This window comes from Protomyctophum parallelum (assembly GCF_964188405.1).
Source record: "Protomyctophum parallelum genome assembly, chromosome: 7".
Taxonomy (NCBI): domain Eukaryota; kingdom Metazoa; phylum Chordata; class Actinopteri; order Myctophiformes; family Myctophidae; genus Protomyctophum; species Protomyctophum parallelum.
The window spans coordinates 37250212-37274522 of NC_139705.1; the positions used below are offsets into that span (position 1 = coordinate 37250212).

A 24311-nucleotide genomic window follows, 5' to 3' on the forward strand; every position below is an offset into this window, starting at 1 on the left:
AGCGGCTTCCAGAGCAATGCAAGTAGTACCTGCTGCTTCACCTTTAAAGCTACAATCCATACGTTTCATATCCTACCCGGGATTGGACCCCAGGTCGCCTGCAAGAGCAGCACCAACACGACCACAGGATGTACTGTACATTTCTAGAAGAACAGGGAGACAAAAGAACCTCGCCATACAGATTTGTAAAAAGGAATGTTTTATTTAAAAGAAATATTATAATTATAATTATGGAGTACAGCTTTAATATACAGTATGTATAGATATATTGGCTATCTGGCATTGGTAGGTTAAGCACTCACTCATTCATTCATTGCATATTTAATCATGCCATTATCTAATGAGGTGGACTGAATGACAGGTGAGCTAAACTCTTCCTGCAGTAGTTTCAGCAGGTTGTCTGTATACTCGTCCCTCTGCTGACCAAACCCGTTCAGGTGTACAGGTGGAAGGTCGGAGTGCTTTGGCTCATAGGAGAATGGACAGTGCAACTCGCAGAGCATGAACCAGATAGCGTCTGGGTCCACTTGGATTAAATGCTGGAAAACACTGACGACAGAAGACAAAGAGAGCTGCAGCAGTTAATCAAACCAATTTATTTTATTCCTGTGGCACCATTGATTCTAGTGTGTTCTATGTTCTTACCTCAAGCAGGCCTCTTGCAGTCTGATGGGTTGTCTACAGCTCAGGTAGGGCAGGCAGGCCTCACACACAGAGTCGAGGTCTGTCTCACCTGAGCAGAATTAAAACACAGCTCTATCACTAAAGGTAGCTCTTCACCAAACAGACTACTATAGATTACGACAGACAGTCAAATGAAGTTAGGAGATCAGTCCGTTGGAAGGTGTAAAAATCTGAATACACCCGAGAGCCGACACCAACAGACATACTATGGCTTTTTCAACAAGCCCACTGCTATCAACGCTTGTGACCCAACACTGTACCCGCCTCCTGCTTCATAAGCAGGTTTTCATCAACAGACGCTTTCCAACACTTACCTGGTGGTGCGGTGGTGGAGAGCTTAACAGCTGTCTTTTACAAAAGTAGTACTAGTACAGTACAGTATAACTATAGTATATAAACTAGAACTGCACTCTGTCGAGTGCATACTTGCTTGTTGCACACTAGTAGGCCATAAATGGCCAACTAGTGCGCAAGCAGAGCGCGCAAGTACTTTCGACTGCTGTAAACTGTGGAATCTCAGTATCTCTGTGAAAGAACGTTTGAAATGTCTAATTATTAGGTGTAACTATTTGCTACCTATCTACTTTATGCATGTTACAGGACTGATATCTGGTAGTGACAATAGGTTTATGGTTGAATTTTACATCAACATACGAGTACATGAAACTATTTAAATTGGATTTATGTATTGTGTTTGCATGCATTACTCCTTTCATTCCCAGTTTGAACATCATATTAGCCATTCAGATTACTTTCAAAAGCAACAGAACAAATTCACTCCATTGAACAGCAATGAGTGTCCCTTTGTATATATGTATGTATACGTATGTACAGTACGCTGTTGAGCTTCACACTGTGCACAGGTGCATGATGGGAAGATGAGTTTTTAGCAGTCATTACGTGACAGTACAGTACAGTACAGTACAGTACAGTACAGTGCAGTACAGTACAGGGACCCCCTGGGGACCCCCACACGGTAACTGTCCATTTCTCGACCATTTCGGACGTGCACCCTGGGCGCATTCCTGGGGGTCTGGAAGTTCCGCGGACCCCCCCCCCCCCCCCCCCCCACACGGAGTTGCACCCCTCACTTCACAGAGGTGTGATTTTTCTGTTTTTGCAAAACGAATTGCTCTAAAATCTAAATAGAATAGTTTGATTAACTGCTGCACCCCTGTACCTGTGTGTGTGTGTGTGTGTTCTCCTACCTAAGTTAAGTGACAGACACAGGGAGCCGAGGCCCTGCAGTACTGCGAGCTGTAGTTTGTAGGCCAGGGAGTGTGTGTAGACGGGAGTGGCCCTGCCACTGACCGCAGCCTGTCTGCTCAGTGAGGACGTCAGCTTGGGCAGAACCTCTTTGGACACTCTCCTGCGCAAGAAGTCGCCGCAGGTCTCACCCAGCACAAACAGCACCTAGCCGGGATATTCAAGTACACTCACTAAACAAAAGTGTAACCAAATGGCATTCCCTCAATCATTTATGAAGATTTTTTTTTTTTCTTCCATTTTTTCCATTTTATGCTTTTTTAAATATATTAAAAGGAGTCTGATTCAAACTCGCAACTAACAAGGGGCATAATAATCAGTGCACCAATTGGTGGAGCCACCCCGTGAATGAAACGTGAATAATCATTCAAACTGGAATCTAAGCACACATTTAAAAAATCTATAATACAGCCAATTGCCAAATACCATACTGTACGTACATATCAGCCACCGGCACCTACCAATAAAAGCAAGCTGACGGCTAGCTAAGCTTACTGCATTATCTTTTGACCTGGCCTGAGTGAGTTCTGAATGTTTAAAGCCAGATAAAATAAATAATACAAAAATGGACATAAAACAATACAAAACTGGCCACGTTATGCATTTGGTTCCATATGTACACTCTCTGAGTTAAATGGACACCAGGATGTTACATATAAAGTACGTACCCTAAAGGCTCTGAGGACCGCCAGCGGGTCATCAGTGGTCAGTCTCTGTAGGAGTGCAGGCCAGCAGCGGTGCACCATGGGAAGCAGTTCGTTTTCCCTCTCGCTCAGTACATGAACACACAGCTCCAACACATCCAACACCTGATATATACAGCATAGTCAACTTCACTTGGATGTTACAGGAAGGTCTAGTTAATACAACTTTCCGTTGGTTAAATGTTTATAAAATCTACAGACATACAGTACATAACCACTTCCAACCTGGTATCCATAATCCATAATTTAGGCACTTATAGGCGAACATGTTAAAAAAGAATTCACAAAAATAGCAGAAATGTGACAGATCGGCTGTTTTTCGGTGTATGACACGAACATGCAACTAAGCCTAAATCAGGCTTTATGGTCTAGAGTGGTATGGTATAGAGTGAGGTAATGTAGGCTGTCGGAAGGTGTAGGTTGTGCAAACTGCAAAGTAACCATTGTCAAAGTGTATATAGGCCCATGTGCAAATTGTTACATGAAAACTACAGTATGTATCGTTGAGATGTTGATGCATGACTTATATCTTCTGTGGAACTGGTATGGAGTCCAATCTAGTGTAACTAGTGTACTTTCATGCACACACACACACACACACACACACACACACACACACACACACACACACACACACACACACACACACACACACAAAAGTACCTTTAGTCTGAGTGGTTGGCTGGGGTGCGACAGCAGGTGAATGCAGCGCTCCATAATGTCCTTGGTGATTTGAAGGTGGGAGGGGAGTTCTTCTTTCACATCTGGACCCTCGTCTTCCTCCTCAACCTGGGGGGCGGGTGGTATCACTGTAACCACAGCAACTGGACGGTGAGCTGCCATACTTGCAAGATACTTTAAAAATGTATTTAGCTAAGCTAATACTTACTCTTCATGAATACAAACTAAACACTACGAGTGTAATAAATGATTTTTTTTTTTTTTAAAGAAGTTGTTATTCCCAAGACAAGTGTGACACCAAGTGGATAACTTCGGTATTACTGTTGCATTGCAGTCTGGTTAGAAAGTGTTTGCAATTCTGCTTAATCTCATCTTTAACACAGTTTTTTTTTTATATCCATCATAGGATATTATAATATGAAAAGGTGCTAAACACATTATTATTATCATCATCATATTCATCATTATTCTATACAGCAGGGTTCCCCAATTAGCGGCCCCTTGTGGCCCACGGAAGAATTTAAAAAAAGAAAAGAAAAGAAGAAAAAATATATATATATATTATTTTTTTTGGGGGGGGTCCCAGATATAAATGGCATTAAATTGGGGTCAGTAGCCTCTGCATGTCAAACTGGGGGTCCTTTTCAAATGGGGTCTTGCCCTGAACAATAATTTCAGGGCAAGACCTCGACCTCACGCGTGCCGACTCGGCCCCCAGCCTGGTACCGTAGTCAAAATATGGCCCTTGAGGAAAATTAATTGGGGAACCCTGCTATACAGTGTCATACTGTACAATGAAATCACATTACCTGTATCTTCTGTGTCGTCCTCCTCTGCAGCGATACCCTCAGCCAGCTCCTTCTGTTTGCAGTAGTCCACCAGGAACTGACGGACATTCAGTGCTTCGGGAGAAGTCGTTTTGTCGCGGGTACATTCACTTTTACTACCATGGCTAGACGGGAACCAACTCACTGTAGAGAAACAAAATATTCGCCGGACATCAGGTTATACCTATCCATTGTACATTTAGTTAGAGATGTAGTATGGCTGAGCAAATTACCTAATTCACCAATAAGATGTTTATTTCAACAAGCATAACAATTATGTATCAAGAAAACAAACTAAATCTACTTTTGAATTAATAAAATGTTATTTTAACCAGTCTGTACGGTAGAGGTTCTTAACACAATACAACTACTAATACATCTGCAGTGGTTGGAGGTGGTCTCCCTATTCATGATATAAAAAGCTGCATACGGTACTAACATTTGCCTCGACCACCTCAATACATCTGTATGAAACAAGACGGAGTAAATGAAATGAGTGTTGAAGCTCACCCAAGGCCTTCATGACAGAGTGCAGTATGGAGCAGAAGAGTGGAGCTGTGTGGTCGTAGCTGAGGTCCAGCGCAACGAGAACATCCTGGATCACATCTCCAACTAGTGGCAGCAGGCTGGGGTTGGAATGGGCCAACATGACTGTTAACACCCGGGGAGCCTGAGGAGCAGAGGTGAGGAGAGGTGAGGAGAGGAGAGGTGAGGAGAGGAGAGAAGAGGTGAGCGGAGGTTAGGTGAGTTGAGGGTAAATGGATTGTATTGATTACTAGAGGCTAGACTAGAGCCTGTAGAGGGCGCTCTTGACTGTGGAGGTTTGGAGAGTTGTACTGTATGAGTGACAGAATAAGAACTTGTATTATGCTACTCGTCGTACTGTATTGTACTGTTCTCTACTGTGCTACTCATACTGTATTGTACTGTGCTGTACTACTCGTTCTGTACGGTACTGTACTATTCGTACTATACTGTACTACTCGTACTGTGCTGTACTACTGTGCTGTACATACTGTACTGAACATATTGTACTGACTGTACTATAATCCACCAGACATCCTCTATGGGGCCCTTTTCCTCTCCTTTGCACTTGTACTTGATCTCTTTGCTCCATTCTTGTAAACACCAACTCAGAGGCTTTTATGCATGGATAAGGACTGATTGTTGATTGAATGAATGTACAAAGTCAAATATAAATGTAATGTTAATGCATGTTACATAAGAGCATGTCAGATGTGATACATTAAAGCAGGGGTTTTCAACTGGTAGTCCGTGAAGGAATTGCATGTGGTCCCTGTCTGATCATGCATTTAGAAACATATAGGAAAGTGAATGCTGTCTTTTATTTTCATTTTTTCCTGAGAAACTAGATGACCTGGTGACCTATGATGAGGCCTGATGATTGATTGATTGAAATATTTATTAACAGTTTGCAGAATTACAGTACATTTCAAGCGCAAACTCAATACAAAGACTTAAACAATTGTTTTTAGTATAGATCATGGCATGGAAAGGCCTAACCAGGGACTGGGGTCGCAAATTAGCCTCGGCTATAAACTCTATATTATAATGCAACGGTTTCATGTTTTATACATGATACATTGTTTTTTGTATTGTTAAATAAACATATAAATAAAATAAATGTTTGTAACAGAGGTATGGTCACGTATACCCCCAGTACTGTACTGTACTGTACTACTCATACTATACGGATTTTAGGTATTTTAGATTTAATGTATTTGTCATGAATGCCCTTTGCAATTTTGTTTTAAAGACTAAACGCAAACTGGAATGTACGGTAATTTTTATTTGTTCAAAGCCAATAGTTTGACAATTTATTGTTGATTGATAGCTAGGAACCAAATAAACCCTTACAGGTCTGTAACTCAGAGATGTACAAATCCATTTGTACATGGAATTATGAGTTATGAGTTATGGTTGGGTCCTTGAAATTAAAAGGTTTGAGAACCTACGAACTAAAATGCCATGATGTTGACAGCCCTACCTGCGGATGCAGGCTGAGTCTCCGCAGGTTGAGGGACACGTGGCTGAGCAGGTAGTCGGCGTTGTCGTTGATAAGCTCCCTCAGCGAGCCGTAGCCACACGCGTCGCTGACGCCCCACATGGAGTCCAACGCCGCCTGGCTGACCAGCAGGCTCTCGTCCCCGGCCTTCTCCAGCACGTGGTACAGAGACGTCATCAGCAGCGAGCGGAAGTCGCGCCCCAGGGCCTGGGCAAAGCATGCAACACCCTCCAGCTGGACGCACAGCTGCCAAATGTTGCTGTTGAGATGGTGGACGGCGGACTGTGCGGGCGAGGTGGAGAGGGACGAGGGGACGAGCTCTCTGTTAGATACGGCCGGAAGCATGAATGGACAGTGAGGCTGTAGGAGGGAGAGAGAGAATAAAAAGAGTTATCATATTCAAAGATGTCAAATTGTACGCTGATCCTCACACAGACAGGATTGGACAGAACACTAGATGCACTGGCATCTTTACTGTTATGTAGTCTAGACATCATTGAAACTAGCTCTCTGTCGGGAGAGACATAAGCATAACACGAATATGAATTGTTGCTTTAAGTTAATATATGTGTGCCCATATGAAACACTTTTGGGTACAGGCAAACATTTTCAGAAGAGGAGGGGACCAAGTATATATATCCCCGGTCAACAACCTCCATTACCTGGTCCTTTGTGTCTCCATCATCGTCCTCTGTGACAGTACGCAGGTTCCAGTTATTCAGACTGGTGTATTCTTCTAGGACAGACACCACTGCTGCTCTCAGCTCCTCCAGGCTGCAGGGAGGACACCGCTCTGCCCCTGTGGGCCCTGCGGCACCGCTGGCAGCCCCCATGATAATCTGGTTCAGCACCATGGCCGCCTGCTTCCTGTACACTGAAGACTCTCGGTACAAATCCAGGAAGTGATCGGTCAACAGGTAAATGTCGCCGTAGCAACCTGAGGGGTAGATGGACAACCAATGCAAGATTTTTAACCGATAGCGGATTTAGAGAGTCCTACACCCCCACCGATTACATAATACAGATGTTTTGACTGAAATTTTGTAAATACAAATAATAATAAAAATGAATAAATTATTGAATCTTGAATCAAAACATTATACCATTAAACTTTAATATAAAAAAAAAAAATTGACTTAAAAAATGTACAATGAATGAGATGAACCATTAAATATAAAACGCACATAAACTGAACTTTTTATTTTACCACTTTTTCTCAAATTCTCAAAAATAGCAGATTTACACAAGCTCAACATATTTGTGACACATTGTGACACATCGGCTGCATTATAAATGCAGATAACTATGTCGTCAAAAAAGCCAAATTATCTCATACCTAAGGTTCGACAGAGCTCCATGAGTGCAGAGAAGATCTTTTCATCTCTGAAGTACAGAAAATTCTTCTTCTGGCTGCATGCAGTGGAGGGATTTTGGGACCTCGAGGAACCGTCTATAGAAACAGCAGTACTCCTCTCCTCCACGATGCGGACATTCATAACATCTAGCTCTAGCACCTGGAGTAGAACAGTGTTTTAATGCCGATTCTAAAACGGATAGTTCCATCGTTTGATTTATTTTTTTGCCTCAAAGAAATGTTTAAAACAAAGAATAGCAAGCAAACTTAATGCCATTGCTACCGTTACCTGCATTAGGGCTTTGGAAATCCTCTGGAGATGTGCGGCCGAGTTCAGCACCACACTGACCGTGGGACCCAGGATTTTTAAGTAACCCAGAAACACATTGAGGACGAACAGCTTCTTATGATCGTCTGATGTCCTCATCAGTCTGGGCAGAGAGGAGGCCAACACGTGCAGGTTCTCTGACAGAACATCAGTGAACATTCCATCACCACCACCACCAGACCTCTGGATCCTCTCGGACACCGACCTCAGAACACTAGAACACCTGTAGGTGAGGTGACGCCACAGGAGAAGGGGAAGAGTGGAGACAAGGTGTGTAATGATCCGTCACTACAGCTCTTTAGTAAACAAAATACATTTTCAGGCCGGGATACCAATTGTATGCCATCAAACGAGAGAACTCCTACAGGATAAACAAGTGAAATTGTATTGTCACCGTATGGAACATACAACAAACGTTAGTTATTCTATAGACAGCTATAGAATTATGTACTAAATATATTAGATCCAATATAATCTGGCATTGAACAGGCTCCATTCTCAAATAAATGACTCGCCTCTCTCTGATCCTGGTGTCCTCGTCATTCACGGACCCCACCAGAACCTCCAGCAGTGGTCCGACACACTCCCCCAGTGACTGGCTGCAGCCGGCCAGCACGTGGTCAGCCAGTTCTACGAGCTCCAGTCGCACCCTCCAGTGCTGGTGGGCCGACACGCAGGATATGATGTTCTTCAGCTGTACAGTCAGTCTGTGCGAGGTGCTCTTCACCCAGTCCTGGGACCGCTGCACCACCAGCTTACTGATCTGTCCCAACACGGGAGACAGCGTTCCCACCGCGTCACACTTCTCAAGCTGACAATCTTCCATGACAAGTCCCACTGCTCTGGACCACATCTACATAAAATGAATGAATTTGAATTATTTTTTGTAATTGTACATTTCACTTCAAAATCACACACCTTATTTGAATGACTAAACCGTCATTTTAACCAATATGTATAGTAGAACATTTTTCAAGTCACATATGATAGCAAAATAGCAATAAAAAAAAAGGTTGAAATTCTTACCCCTCCCTCCCCCCAGAGTTCTCGCTCTGAAAGAGCCACAACCCCGGTATCTTGTACCATACTTTTAGAAATTTTAACACAAATCGCTTCTGGGAGGGGCTGCGGGCAAATACAATTTGGTTCATTTCAGAAGAACTACTGATTTAGAAGTAGAATCGGCCTCAGGTATTAACGGTAATGGGTTAGTTAAATGAAAGATATAGGGATGTACAGTATGCACCTTGAGGGCCCCGACTGTGACTGCATGGCCCTGCTTCAAATCTCCCATGATAATCCTGCTCAGAGTTATGGTGATGCCGGGCAGGAATGAGGCCATGGTGCTGCCCAGAGTGCGTCGCTCCTCCGTGGAGGGGATGATGTGGTCCTGAGAGCAGTCACACTGCAGGGTCAACGCCTGGAGGCACTTCAGCGCAGCTGTCTGGATGCTCCTCGACTTGTCCTGCTCCGCCAGAGCAAGGAGCAGAGACACCGTGGCGCCCAGGCCTGGCAGTAGGCAAACCAATGGATTTAATCGACTGCAATAAGATATATTGCAATCGATAATTTTGTGGAAATAGAAACTCACTACTTCTACAGTAGATCGGTTATTTTAGCTATTTTTGGCAACACAGTTGTATGGCTTAAGTGGTTAATCAGACTAATTTAATTAGTTGATTAAAAACATGACTTACGATTATTTTACATTGATGATGATCCAAGATTCAACATTAATGGATAGTTGGAGCCCTACTTACCTGGCAGCATGACAGGCTCAAAGAGCCTGAATGTTATATCGCCGTACGCCGCGTGAAGCAGCGCGTCCAGGCAACGCAGCGCGGCCACTTTCAGCTCCTCGGACACGGCGGCGGGTTTCCCCGGATCGGTGGGACAGCAGACGCAGAGGCAGAGCTCAGACAGGACGTCGCGGAGTGTCTCCCAGCTCTGCACGCATGTGTTCTCCAGAACGTAGCACATGGTCTCGGCCACGGCCTCCACCAGGCCCTCCCTCTTGGGCCCGGGGACCTTGAGGCATGGAATGAAGCAAAAATAAAATCTCAAGTTTATTGTTGATGTTTAGGTATCATCATGTTGTTACTGTTCTACAATCACAGATTGACGCTTTAACCTTTGCTTCATTTTCTTTCTTTCTCTGAGACCATGTATGGAGAAGATGCTTCTAATTTCTAAATATGTATTCTATTGCTAGTTTGATCACTTCAAATACTCTTTAATCTAATCTAATAACTGAAAATAGCCGATCTAAAATCTCACAACAGTGTTGTGAACTTGTAGATCTGCTATTTTGGTACACAATATGCTTTCCATTATGATAATCAGTTGTGTCGCCTGAGAGCTTTCATCCATACCTTGAGGACAAAGCGCAGGGGGAACAGGACATAGTCCTGCAGCTGCTGTAACGTGGCATCATCAATGTCTCTCAGCTGGGCTCCCAATGTCTGTACGTTGGTCAGTGTGGGCTCACGGGTCAGGAGGACGCAGGCCGGACGCAGGTAGGCGAAGGCAATCTTTGGGTCGTTTATCTGAGCCATGGATGAGGCTGATGATGGTGACATTACGGGACACTGAGAGAGGACAGAAAGACAGAGACACCCAAAGGGGTAAAGCAGTTAAGCAGGAAGGACTATCATTCCACAGGTCTGGTCTGTATAACTGTCTCTATGACACCCGACTATAGCCAGTGACATCATTTAAAAACAAGATGAAAAATAATCTTCTCCGTAGTGTAGCCCACCAAGAGACGGAGTGAGTAGACGGAAATTGCGTCATCGTATATTGAGGATTAGAGAGGACCAGTTATACTAGTATTTAAACGTTGAACACTTTTAAATAGAGTAGAAATACCACAATGTAAAAATACTAAACGTCCTGCAGTGCATACAACTTAAAGGTATATTCAGTGATTTCACTCAAAAAACCTTAGGTTTCGTTTTTGGCTGTGGGACCCAGCCTTTCGTCCAATCAGGATAGAGCAGGGATGTCAAACTCAAATACACAGTGGGCCAAAATAAAGAAATTGGTACAAGTCGAGGGCCGGACTGTGTTTCAACACACGGGCCATTTTTGGGGAGAGAGGTAGCTGAAAGTTGACCACAAGTGATATACTTTCACTGCTGATCAATAGTGAAGAGAAGACGCATGCTTGCGCTTGTGGGCCCTCGATACGTGACAATGCACTCGCAGTGCATTGTGGGACTTGTAGTATTATTGTGGTCCGTGCAATATACCAGAGGGCCAGTTCTAATACTAATTAAATATCATCCCGCGGGCCAAAGATAATTCATTCACGGGCCTGATTTGGCCCCCGGGCCTTGAGTTTGACATATATGGGATAGAGAGTCAAAAACGAAACCTAAGGTTTTTTGACCCCCAGGGGTTAACTGGGGACAGGGAGGAACTCCTTATATGGCCAGCACACTCTATAGTAGGGAGGATTATCACAACAAAACAAAAAAATAAGTGATATTTAAATTAAGTGAAATCACTGAATATACCTTTAATTAAGTCAAAGAATAAAAGTCTTGGCATCAAAATGTAGTAAAATAATGTTATTGACTATATGATCATTCCAGACGTAAAAACTGATGATGATGATGATGATGATGATCATGATGATGATGATTATGATGAATGCATTCATCACTTGAATGTAGTTGGTCAAGTGGAGCTCAATGTAATGACTTTATAATAGCTGTATATTATAAAGATAGCCATGTGATAGCCAAGATATCCATGGGTACCCTACCGTATCTTGACCTATAAAACCATGTTTGATCAAAACCAGTGATGATGACATGCTTGCAAAGGCACATCAAAGAAGCAGAAGATGTAGCCTAGGATCAAGACTTCATGGTATTTATCGATTTTGACATTTATTACTAGTAAAAGTCAGACTCGATAAAATACATATATTATGATAGTCTTGATCCAAGGATACAGAAGAGAATGTGTCAGTACAAAGAAATTACAAAAAAGCCAATGATACTTTACCCAACGTAACTACGTACTTTGTATTTACGTAAATGTAAAATATACTAATATAGTCATCAATCCAACACAAAACGAGCTAGTTTGGTTACCTTCACATGGTCATCAACAACAGAATAACAACAAACAAAGATGCACATAGATGCTGCACATCACATTGCTGCCATACTAGTTAATTACGTCAAAACTACGCGCCGTGTCGTGTGTCATAACGTCGCGTCCGTCACCAGGCTGTGGTTTCTTGGGTTTCTATCTCTGAACTGTAGTGAGATCCGGTCTAGAGCCCTCCTATTCTAAAGTTTCCGTTTCCTGTTTGTGCTGCACCGTTTTCCTCCTCATATACAATAAATTAATGAATTTATACTAGATCATAAACATGTCGATTTACGTATTCCAGGAAGGAAGTACTTGAGGAAACTCGCTGGATTTGTGACATTATTGCATCTTGATCTTAGGAACAATAACATAAACCGGATCTGCAACCAGGTCTGCCACAGTATAGATATCATGCTAGGTTGAACATACACTGTCCTGAAAAACGCTTGAATTTCCTGCCATGGATAGACGGGTCGGGAGGACGGGTGGAAAGAATAGAATGATCAAAGGTTGGTTAATTAACATGGTTATATTTAGTTAATTACAACGACGCTGAAGCCCAATGTGTGCTTCATAGTACGACGGTGTCGCTTGCTGAAAAAGAACAGATCTAAATCTGTTGATTCTGTTCCAAGCGACAGCCCTACACACTGTCCTCTCTGGAACGTCAACATCAACACAATTAACAGCACCCACCTTGTTTCGCTGTAACAATGTGTTCAATTAACTGAGGTTATTTATTTAACCTATTATATGTTATCTAGCTTTAGCTGCTATAACTCATATTGTTTTGGAAGAAGTAGAAGTAGATGTTTGTACAAAAAGTATTCGAATCAAACAATACCAAACGTAAAACTATGCATGCTCATTAATTTCATGAGTATTGTGCATTAATGTATAATCATAAGATAATGTTGAAGCTGATGATTATTGTGCTGAATATAGTATTATGGGATGCTTTGTGAATTTGTATTTATGTGTAAGTAGTAGGCCTAACTAGTAAACTAAAGCTATCAAATGAAATGTAGTGATGTGTACATTCTGTACAATGACTGGCTCTGAGATGTAGTGGAGGAGTGAAGATGAGTACAGGCTCGGAACGTCATTTTGGATGTCTAGGCCAGTGGTTCCCAAACCTTTTCATGTCAAGGACCCCCAAATTGACGCTAATCAGCCTCTGGACCCCCATTAGAAAATATATGCCAGGGACCCCATAACAAGGTTTTTACGGCTCTAGCAGTGATTCTCAACCCGTTTGACATGCATTAGTCTACGGACCCCCGGCCCATGGCATTTCTATCTCGGGAACCAAATAAATATTGTAAAATCAATGTTAATTTAACTGAGAGTGTACAAAATGTACACTTGTACACTCATTTGTACACTCAGAGTTACAGACCCATAAGGGTCCATTTGGTTCTAAACTGTTATTAAGCTGGGTACCCCGGAACTCCCTCTAGGACCCCTGGGGGTCCCCGGACCGCACTTTGGGAACCACTGGTCTAGGCCACATACATGTGCACACACAAGGTAGCTACAGAGTGCAGATTCCATTTGTGGAGTAGAAGTAGAACCATAAAAGTATACAAATTTGAAATAATCAAGTACCTCAAAATGGTACTTTATTACAGTACTTGAGTAAGTCACATAGCTACTTTCTACCACTGCTCTCTCATATAGTTTGACTATGTGAAAGATATTTCCAAAACCATTATGGTTATAGCCAACTGAATTAAACGTCGGCATGGAATAAAAATAAATAATTACTCTTTAGTTCAGGGGTTTTCAACAGGTGATCTGTTACAAGTGGTCCCAGACCATTCATTTAGTAATGTAGGATTTGTTGATAAAAAAAAAAAAAAGGCTTCCCACTATTTGAGAAACAGTGAACTGAATGACCTGGGAACTCTGACCTGGGAGTTGGAATCTCAAGAGGGGGAAGTGCACCAGATTGCCTGGTGGAGTCATTATTATTAGAATTATTATTAAATGATTAGTAGTAAATGGACCATTGGTTGAGAAACAGTGGGATGTATACACATGGGATGCATAGCAAGTGTTGCATGCACTAATCTTGGCCCAAAGCCCCATGCAACACAACTGGTTGGGTGGTGGTCCCTCATTCACAATCAGTTGAAAACCCCTGCTTTAGATACATTTCCCAGTCATACTACTGGGCACCTAATTATGCCAAATGAATAAATAAATACATTTAAATGTCTTTGTATTATTTAATCAAAATGTTTTCTTCCTGTTAAACATGCTTAAATAGGCTTACATCCAGCGATCAATCAATCTTCAACTGTTATTCTCCAAATGTTGTTTCAAGTGGACTTCAAATGTGTGTGTGTGTGTGTGTGTGTGTGTGTGTGTGTGTGTGTGTGTGTGTGTGTGTGTGTGTGTGTGTGTGTGTGTGTGTGTGTGTGTGTGTGTGTGTGTGTGTGTGTGTGTGTGTGTGTGTGTGTGTGTGTGTGTGTGTGTGTGTGTGTGTGTGTGTGTGTGTGTGTGTGTGTTTGTGTTTGTGTTTGTGTTTTTCTGGGTTCCAGGTACTCAACATTGACAAACAGTCCAGGGGAGGGGTGACGTTATGGATGAAGCAAAACTGGAGGCGGCCATCGCCGCTTACAGCGCCCAGCTGCAGCAGGTGGAGACAGTCCTCTCTGCAGCCACAGACCCTTCTCAACAGTCAGACCTGCTCCAGCTGAAGGAGGACCTTTGTCAGCTCATAGAGCTCACCGAAGCGTCCTTGATGTCTGTCAAAAAGAGTCAACTTCTAGCCAGTCTTGAGAGTGGTGAGCTTGGAGTGGGAGCCGCAGGGGCATCGTTCAGCTTGGCCCCAGAGTTCAGTGCTTTCTACTCTGAGCTTGGGGCGGTTTCTGGGAACGGTTTAGACGCTACAGAGAGGCTTAGTGGGAGAGAGGGCGGCGATGTGAACGGAGAGGAGGAGGAAGATGAGGAGGAAGAAGAGGAAGACAATATGAGTGGTACCAAGGTCAGGGCACCCTACCGGACATCGTGGGGTACACTGGAGTATCACAATGCCATGGTGGTGGGGACAGAGACCCCAGACGGGGACGAGGCACAAGTGAGGGTGTTGTACATCTACCCCACCCAGAAATCAATGAAACCATGTCCATACTTTCTAGAGGAAAAATGTCGTTTTCCGGATAATTGCAGGTACAGTATGTGTTCTCTTAGCTTTGTTTTTGTTTTCAAAGAACTGTAAAAATGTATCTTTGGAAGTTAAAGCAGTGTTTGCCAGAATAGTTCATCCTAGCCATACTACTATACTACTGTACTGTAGGCACACTCCTTTTTTCTTTTCTCTTTTTTTTTTTTACCTCAACACGAAATGTCTCCCCCACAAATAGGCGATCTACAAGCTATTCTATTCTATCATATCTTCACCCTAGAATAGGGATGCTAGGGTTCATGTGGTTAAATCTTAAGTTTTATGATTTTGTAGAAAATAGTCCTTATGCACACCTTCGAGATTAACCCGATGAAGGTTGTGAGACCGAAACGTCATAACTCAGTAGCCTATAAACTACTGTTATATAAGTGCAGGACCTCCTTTTTCTTGTGTTTTTATGATTACCATTATTTTTGTGTGTCTCCCTTTTATTGTAGATCACATCATAGTGTTTTTATGTTTCGTAGGTTCTCGCACGGTGAGGTGGTCCATATGTTGGAACTAAGAGACTTCCTGGAGTTGGACCTCACTAGCCTCCAAGACGGCTCGGCCTGTTTGGCCCGTCATGAGGATGGCATCTGGTACCCAGCCAAAATAACAGGTTACTCCACTGATAATCAACTTCACAGCGATTTGATGGAAACATTGTAGGGCTGCAACTATCAATTATTTCCATAGAAGTAGAATAGTCGAATAAGAAGCTTGGCGTTGGCGATATGGACAAAATAGAACATTAACATTTTCAGTTCACCCAATACATTGATATCGATAATGTGACGAATATTGTCACACTATATCAATGTCCTTTTGAAAGCGCCAATAATTGGTGCTTTCAATGGATATTTATACAAGATCATTACTAATGTGGACATAATAGCCAAAATAAATAACCAAACTTTCAGCTACAACGGTCTAATAAGTTCCGAACATTAACACTCACACTCACACAAGGAATTTGTGTGTTTTGTGTTTGTATTTAATTTATTCAAATGCTTCCTGCTTCATTCACATGTAGAGATTGACAACGGTTTCTACACGGTGAAGTTTGATTCCGTCCTGCTGAAAGATGCTGTGCTTGAGGCCGATGGGATTATACCTCCTCTGAGAGAAGACGACCCCATCTCCTCTGACTCTGATGACTCTGCAGACGGAGATGTAGCTTATGCTAAAGGTAGGTGTAACTGTTTTATCAGTCACAGTGACCTTTAATACCCTATGACTACCAGTGTGCTAGACCCAAAACCCAGTATACATATCAAAAGTAAGATTTGAGGACAAAGTACTCACATTTACACTTTTCATTGGCACACACACACACCAAGAAACAAGCGCTTACGCGTTTCGGCTATGAGCGTTTATCAGATACTCTGACGAAGGCTCATAGCTGACTGACTGCAAGTTAGAGTTTTTAATCACAGACTATATAGGATTTTGCATCGAAGCTGATGATGTAAAATGTTTTGTGAGGAAATAATAAATGCAGTTACATCTGGAACTGGCCATGATACGTTTGATAGTTAGTATAAAGCCCAGCGCAACATTCTATTATAAAATAGAATTGTACCTTTTTGTGCATGTGTGTAGTCCTGTCCATGTCCTGTCCATGAGAAAATGGGGCTGGTATGCTATAATATGTATATTATTAACATTTATTTAAGACACAAATCATGTACTAATATATTCAGCCCTCTTACCCAACAGTTATTGAATCTGCTGCTGAAGAATCCAGTGCAACTTTAAGCAGTTCTCATTTCGGTGGCTGGGAGGCACATACCAGAGGCATTGGCTCCAAACTTATGCTCAAAATGGGCTATGAGTATGGTAAAGGTAAGTACAAACAGAAAGAACATTTTCAGTTAGACTGACCATAGAGATGTTTTATTCTTACTTTTTCAATGGATGTTCAGACTGCCACCATGGACAGGCAGTCGCAAATTGTGGTGACTCCGTCAAAGGTGCTAGCAGCTAGATGGTTTGAGGTACAGTAGGCTCATGCAAATGTATACATTCAGTGTCTTGCTATTGAGCCAAATTATGCTGATAATGTGTGCAGGTTCTGGTATGTTTTACACTGGTTTGTGTGCATAATTACTGGAATCACTGTTTATCCCTCTTGTAACAGTTTTCCTGGGAAGGTGTAATACCTCTGTTCTGCTGATTAAATGCATACCCCACATAAAAATTAATATTTTGTTATGTTGTGGCCAAGCCCTTCAAAATAAAAGTTTAACATACAATGTAAAGCCCTCTTTCACATACCATCAGCTTCAGTTGAGGTTCCTTCATGGTGCACACAGGTATTATCATTTTAGGTGGTCTCATTCATAACTGTATAACCACGTGTGAAATAAGTGTGTATCTCTGCACCAGTTCAACCAAGACAAATTCCTACATATTAATTCTACTTGACTGTCCAAGTGACTGGTTGGACAAAAGCCTCATTCATGAACAAACAAGTTATGTGTCCCTTTTTGTTTTTCGCAGGTTTGGGGAAGAAGCAAGAGGGTCGCGTAGAACCAGTGACAGCCATGGTCTTGCCCAAAGGCCAGTCTCTGGACATGTGCAGTGAGCTCACCCAAAGACGGACTCGGAGCAGGAAAGCCAAAGACGGCGATACAACGGTCCACAAAGCAAGGAAGAGAAAGCCGCGGCCCAGGACCAACAGGGGGCGCAGTAGTGTCTTTGACTTCCTCAACCAAAGACTGGGAGACGGGGGGAGAGAGTCGGCCGCCAGCGGAGCTCCCTGTCCTGCATCATCACGGGCCGGGGTGGACGCCTACCAGGGAGGAAAGAGCATAAAGCGGAGCTTAAATGTGAAACTGTTCAAGGCAGCTGAAAAAGTCACTCAGACAGAGAGGGAGATCAAGGGGCTAATGGAGGCGCTGAGTAGACGAGCAGGGAGGTCAGTACTCTTTAAATGTACTGTAATGTACTAATTGTGACCCAATCTGAGTTCCCAGAAGCTCTCGCATAAAAACGGGAGCGGTAGTTCTGACGTGTATAGGTACTTCTATGTCTACAACCTAGCCAAACAGAAAGCTCATAGCATGTCGCAATGTAACATGATGTGGGCTTGTAGCTTGTGCGGCTATTTTTAATTGTTTTTAAAGTGAAAGTGGTTAAATCTGTCTGTGGTTGTTATAAATATTTAACTAATGAAATGAGCTTGTGACTAAATTATAACTACATTGTATCCATTGATGCACAGGTTTTTTCCCCCATTTCCTGAAAAGTAACTTACAAGGTTTCCAACTTTCCACATGACAGCGACGATAGTCAATAACATCTCACCAAGCCATGTCGTTATTCCAACCCCTTAATATTCCGACCTCACATAATTATAACACTATCCCAAACCCTAACCTCAGTCTTAACCGGCCACGTAGGTCGCTAACCCTAACCTCAGTCTTAACTGGCCACGTAGGTCGCTAACCCTAACCTCAGTCTTAACCGGCCACGTAGGTTGCTAACCCTAACCTCAGTCTTAACCGGCCATGTAGGTCGCTAACCCTAACCTCAGTCTTAACCGGCCACGTAGGTCGCTAACCCTAACCTCAGGTCGCTAAGGGCCCCTACAGACTGTAGGAGTTTTAAAGTTGTCCGCGAGTCATCAGATCGTTGACTACAGGAGTCTGTTTTTGAAATCGACTGTCATTATATCTTTGTGGCTTGCACACTAAACAATTGACAGCCAAGTAGGGATAACACACTGCAAGACTTCACCAAGATGCGATCCAGACCCGATACATACAGTAGGCTACATAATTTGTGTTTTATTCCAATTCATTTTGACATCCCACGTACGTGGAGGATGCCGTGAATCGTGATACCGCCCCGCTCTCTCTCTCTGCGTGCAAACAAGAATAGGCTATACAAAGCGAAATGTTGCAGAGTTGATTCCGATGTGGTTTATCAACATTATTCAAGTGAAATGCGTAGCAGCAATATTGGGCTAATATAACTACCTATATGTATGACACAGGGATTTACCCAAGGAATAAAGTTTAGACGGGAAGGCGTCGGCGAGCGCTTTTATCGGCGCTGGATCTTCTCGCAGCTCCTTTCACACACAGCGAGCAAAACCTTGGCGATCAAAGCCCGGTCTTGCGTCAGATTGGGAGTTTTGTCGGCGAGCGCCAAAAATGCTCCCCGACAGCACAATTGGAGCAAATATCGTGCAGTGTGTACGAGCCCTAACCTAACCTCAGTCTTAACCGGCCACGTAGGTCGGTCTAACGGGAAGTCTGACTTATGGGCAGTCCCCATTTACTCACTCTTGTTTCTTTGGAGTTTCTCATCCCTCTGTATGGTTTCTACACAGGGATGCATCTATGGTCACTCATCTGGAGGATAAGCTGTGTGCGGCCCGTGGTTTACTGGCACAGCAAAAAGCCCATGAGACATCCATCCAGAATGAGCACAAGAAGGCCGACACACACAAGAAAATGACCTTTTGACTCCACTGTTCTCAAGCACAAACTCTGCAATCAACTTCATCTCGTGTCTATTGTTTAATTGTCTTTTGGTATATTGTTTTATTATTAACATCACTCACCAATGTCTACCTTCAGTATGATTTCAGAGAGTGGACCGGCACCACTTCTTGCAATCTGAAAAGTTCAAGTATCTTGTTCATGAGTGAGGGGAGGACGGAGAATGAGATCAGCCGGAGAATCGGAGCGGCAGGGGCGGTATTGCACTTGCTGTTACCGCACTGTTGTGACAAAAAGAGAGTTGAGCCAGAAAGCAAAGCTCTCTGTCTACCGAGCAATCTTCGTTCCTACTCTCACCTATGGTCATGAAGTGTGGGTCATGACCGAAAGAATAAGGTCGCGAATACAAGCAGCCAAAATTAGTTTTCTTCAACGTGTGGCTGGCATCTCCCTTAGAGATAGGGTGAGAAGTTCAGTCACACGAGACACACTCGGAGTAGAGTCGCTGCTACTTCGCCTGGAAAGGAGACAGCTTAGGTGGTTCGGGCATCTGGTTAGGATGCCTCAAGGGCGTCTCCCTAGGGAGGTCCTCGAGGCACGTCCCACTGGGAGGAGTCCCCGGGGCACGTCCCACTGGGAGGAGTCCCCGGGGCAGACCAAGGCGCAGTTGGAGGAAACACATCGACTCGCTAGCCTTGGAACGTCTCGGGATCCCTCAGGAGGAAGTCACTAATGTTGCTCTGGAAGTCTGGAACACTGGTGGAGCTGTTGCCCCCGCGACCCGACTATGAATAAGTGGTTGAAGATGGATGCATGGATATTTTTTTGTTTTGTTTTTTTCTTTTTAAATGTCAAAGCTCTATATTCTGTCTAATCATTTCTATAGAGTGTATTATTTCTCCAGATCTTTCGTGAACAGAAAATGCATTTTAAGATCATCTACATAAAACCATGATCAGTTACAGTACTTCCGAAACACGCAAAAAGGTCATGCCTTCTATCAGGTTTGAGAGACTGACAGATCTTTACTCAAGATGAAGCTGGAGACGGGGGAACAAACACGCTGCAATAGTTGCTATCGGAATATAGAGCAATTGAACACTTATTTTAACAAAATATTACACTTCACCACCTTTAATGTTTTTTATTTTATTTTTAAGCAAATTTAGCTTTGTAGAGAGACTCAAGGAGCATGTGGTTGTGCACTAACTGGCACACCTACACTTAATGTTTTTAATAAATGTTCAAGGAAATGTTTGTGAACCGTTTTAAACATTGACACATGTCAGTTTGCCAGCTGTTCTTGATAAGCGACACCGTTATACCAGTTAATTTATGTACAGGTAGCAAGGTTCATGTTCATCTACAATTGGTGGAACCTAAGATAATTAAGCTAATTACAAAAACTAAACTGGAACTTACATATGGACTGATGGAATTCTAAAATGCATTATTTGAGATGTCTAATAATGATTTTGAGTTTATAGTTTTACACCATTCACTATTGCAGAAAACATGCTTTGTAGATGATCTTCTGATCTCAGTCAACTCTAATTAATACTGGTCGTGGTAGATTCCTGGGTTTTTGCATTGGTGAAATATGCACAAATATTTTTCAGTTGGTTACATCAGTCATCTCCATATTTGGGCAACGTTTTAACCCAATTTGACTTCTGTTATCCATGGCCTTCATCACAACACATACATAGACAAACGGCAAATATACTGGAAAATGCAAGTTTATTATTAGATGACCAGAATGGGATGAGGAGACTAGTGTGGAAATCTGACATGGGGAATTACCTGAAGTGGTTGGTTGTGGCTACAGTAGTGGGGTCAGTAGCCTACTGCTGTACATGGGCCAAGTCATCACACTGTAAGCAGGAATAGGCCCTGGACATCCACGCAAGAATGCTATGAATTGCACTTGATGTCACATGGGTGTACCCAGAGGTCTCCTGTGGGTCACAGACGAGGTCAGAGGGAGGCTGTCACGGCACTGTGTGTCAGGCATCCGGACCGGAACTAGTAGCAAGCAAGATGGCACTGGGAGCCAACTCAAGGCAGAGCTAGGAGGGGAAAAAGGCACAAACATGCCACACAGTAAATGCGTGACAGCGAAACTAACAACGCCACAGAGCTTAAGATCCTGAGTCGTCGCAGTTCTCTGTTAGTGTTGACTTGAGGCAATCCCGCTGCGAGCTAGAAGAATAGGTCCTATAGCCTAAGTGAGAAGTGTTGCAATTCAATTATCACAATTAAAATAATTCTAATTGATTATTTTATAATCAAATTCAGTAAATTGATTAGTTGGATTAACCACAAAAGCCCTCTTTAATACTTTATTTTACAGCTGGTTAAGCTCACAACGCATAGTTAAATTTACTGCTGCACTCCTAGTCCTACCTAATAAAAAAAACTGAATTGGTGAATGGATGCTCCTGTACTGTGGATCTGACACCAGGGTCACAGATGCACTCTCCATCTCCCATAGACCCTTTCGGAACCCTCGGTTACCTTTTCTGAATTTTGGACGGCAGTACCCTAGGGTCCCTCCTTAGTTATTCCACTCTCCATAGGACGCAGCTTTACCTACTGTCTGTTCACGGAGACCCGTTGAAACGTCTCACCAACACTCAAGCAACCGTGCAGGTCTCCGTGAACAGACAGTATATGTAAAGCTGCCTTTACCTATGGAGAGTGGAATAACTAAGGAGGGACCCTAGGGTACCGCTGTCCAAAATTCAGAAAAGGTAACCGAGGGTGCCAAAAGGGGCTACATCTCCCAAGCGGGTAGGCTACCTTCTCCTTGTATTAATATGTTTTTGTATGGATAGTTGTATCACCAGTGTATTTTAACAGCCTGCTCAGGAACTACTATAGGCTACAGAGTAATTCGCTTCTGACTAACATTTAAGTGAATGTAAAAAATTGTTGATTAATGTGCAGACTCTAGTCCCTGGTAATAAGTGCAGAATGGCTCATCAGCAGTTGTTACAAAGCAGTGCATGTTTCCAATTGTCTATTCTCAACATTTTAAAAGTACGAGGTCCTACCGAGATTTGAACTCGGATCGCTGGATTCAAAGTCCAGAGTGCTAACCATTACACCATAGGACCGGATGGTACCGGCGGCGAGGTGTGTTTAATTTTAAAAATGACGTTCGTTCTGTTTTGTATGAGTGAACTACATGTATGGCTCGATAGTAGGCCTATACCAATTGTGCTTTAGTGAAGCGAGTGAAATGTGCTACAAGCACACGCACCATTTAAGCTGAGTAATTTAGCGTTAACTAATGCTAATTTACAAACAACCATGCATGACATTACTTTCAAGTTTGAGTTGCAAAATGGGGGCTGAATGCGTGTATTTTTTTTGTTACAACACCATTACGCGACGTCTGTTGTTATCTTTTCAGTAAAAATAATGAATCATGAACCTTCTCTGAACAGAACACAACGCATCGCCTTGTGGCCGTTGTGTTAACAGAGAACCACCACGTGGGGGCAGCAAAGCCACAACAGTCTGTGTGAAGACAGTTGTGACAATGCAGTGCTGATTGGATAGTCATAGTGGTGATCCTATGGTGGTGATAAAGGTCCTCATGGTTGTTTACATGCAGGATTGTTTATCACAGTTTGTTTTTATTTCATGTTTTTGTTTATGTAATAAAACGGAGGAAAAAGCGGAGGCAGACACAATTTAAAGTTTTTACGTGATAAACCCACACATCCTTTCTCCAGGGACTATTTTCAGCCAGACCTGAAATCAATCTGCACACTCGTTAAAATACAACATTAAAATGCTACCATAACAACATAACTGACAGAAAAATGGAGGTGGCATAAAGTTCACTGTGTTGAATTACCCATCTCAAGCAGGTTTCAAGTCTCTGCAGGTTGATTTACATACCGTACTGAAATGGAACCAGTGACTTCCAGGAGGGTATGAAAAATCCTTTTAGGATGGTTGTTTCACAGCAGCAGTAAGAGGTTATACATGTATTACATGATGAACACATGTGGCTTATATAGAGTATTTGATCAGTATCAGATAGTCAAATAATTTCTATAATTAGGCCTACGTAGCTTATGTACCTTACAGTACACAAGAAAGATGTAACAAAACAATCACACTTGTTTGAAGCCCAGTGTGGCTGCCACATGACGTCATGGGGGGCCTTAGATATAGACAGAGTTACGCAAACTGCGTTCACTTCATGGGGCCAGTCCACTGGCGGTCCGCCTATACATAGACTTCTATTGAGAATGGGGACAACCAACTGTGACACGTCCTAGACCGGAAGTAGGCAGAAATGCATTGGCCGAAATGTATTGGCCTCAGGCAACAGCCCAGCTTTAATGATCTTAAATCCCTTTATTTTACATTGTTTTGTAGTAATAGTACAACATAAACATTAAAGAGACTTTAGTTGTTACTGTAAAATACTTTAAAACAGTTGTCGTGTTGCACACATGCTTAAAATAGCTGTTATTTGCGGCACCCTCGTTGAAAACAATGTATTTCCAACTCCAGCTCGAGCGCTCAGTGTCTGCCCCCTCAATATCGTAACTCTTCTATTAGATGGCTCTGTGTGGGGCATGGAAGGACTTTTACGAATGCTTTCACCTAGAGCTCCATATATGGGTACAACCTGTAGCCCCAGGCATGGAGACAACAGCAATATCTAGCGATGACCTGCACCATC

The 24311-nt window shown here is 42.8% G+C and overlaps 2 protein-coding genes across 4 annotated transcripts; one reads left to right on the plus strand and one right to left on the minus strand.

The window, feature by feature from the left end:
* Positions 1 to 232: 232 nt before the first annotated feature.
* On the minus strand, positions 233 to 12056 carry tti1 (TELO2 interacting protein 1). 2 transcript variants are annotated; one of them, XM_083770358.1, is made up of 16 exons: positions 11974 to 12056; positions 10243 to 10458; positions 9631 to 9898; positions 9117 to 9379; positions 8386 to 8723; positions 7832 to 8093; positions 7525 to 7702; positions 6851 to 7125; positions 6171 to 6548; positions 4673 to 4832; positions 4145 to 4306; positions 3318 to 3463; positions 2619 to 2759; positions 1893 to 2097; positions 646 to 733; positions 233 to 549 (listed from the first exon to the last, which is right to left on the minus strand). In XM_083770358.1, the coding sequence occupies exons 1-16, from the start codon at positions 12019 to 12021 to the stop codon at positions 303 to 305; spliced, it is 3375 nt and encodes a 1124-aa protein (XP_083626484.1). In that variant the 5' UTR covers positions 12022 to 12056; the 3' UTR covers positions 233 to 302. The 2 variants fall into 2 exon arrangements, with proteins under 2 accessions (XP_083626484.1, XP_083626483.1); XM_083770357.1 differs by having other exon boundaries at positions 3318 to 3490.
* Positions 10323 to 23293, plus strand: zgpat (zinc finger, CCCH-type with G patch domain). 2 transcript variants are annotated; one of them, XM_083770368.1, is made up of 7 exons: positions 10323 to 10386; positions 14524 to 15154; positions 15638 to 15771; positions 16186 to 16341; positions 16872 to 16997; positions 17655 to 18072; positions 19492 to 23293. In XM_083770368.1, exons 2-7 carry the CDS (start codon positions 14565 to 14567, stop codon positions 19625 to 19627), a joined length of 1560 nt encoding a protein of 519 aa, XP_083626494.1. In that variant the 5' UTR covers positions 10323 to 10386; positions 14524 to 14564; the 3' UTR covers positions 19628 to 23293. The 2 variants fall into 2 exon arrangements, with proteins under 2 accessions (XP_083626494.1, XP_083626493.1); XM_083770367.1 differs by lacking the exon at positions 10323 to 10386 and adding an exon at positions 12440 to 12486.
* Positions 23294 to 24311: the final 1018 nt, after the last annotated feature.

Excerpts from the sequence above, each read along its gene's own strand:
- zgpat (XM_083770368.1), top strand. The coding sequence starts at position 14,565 with ATGGATGAAGCAAAACTGGAGGCGGCCATCGCCGCTTACAGCGCCCAG. Across the intron at positions 15,155-15,637 it reads CGTTTTCCGGATAATTGCAG|GTTCTCGCACGGTGAGGTGG; the intron begins GTACAGTATGTG and ends TATGTTTCGTAG. Across the intron at positions 16,998-17,654 it reads GGGCTATGAGTATGGTAAAG|GTTTGGGGAAGAAGCAAGAG; the intron begins GTAAGTACAAAC and ends TGTTTTTCGCAG.
- tti1 (XM_083770357.1), bottom strand. The coding sequence starts at position 12,021 with ATGTGCATCTTTGTTTGTTGTTATTCTGTTGTTGATGACCATGTGAAG. Across the intron at positions 9,899-10,242 it reads CCCTGCGCTTTGTCCTCAAG|GTCCCCGGGCCCAAGAGGGA; the intron begins GTATGGATGAAA and ends CCATGCCTCAAG. Across the intron at positions 550-645 it reads CTGCAAGAGGCCTGCTTGAG|TGTTTTCCAGCATTTAATCC; the intron begins GTAAGAACATAG and ends TTCTGTCGTCAG.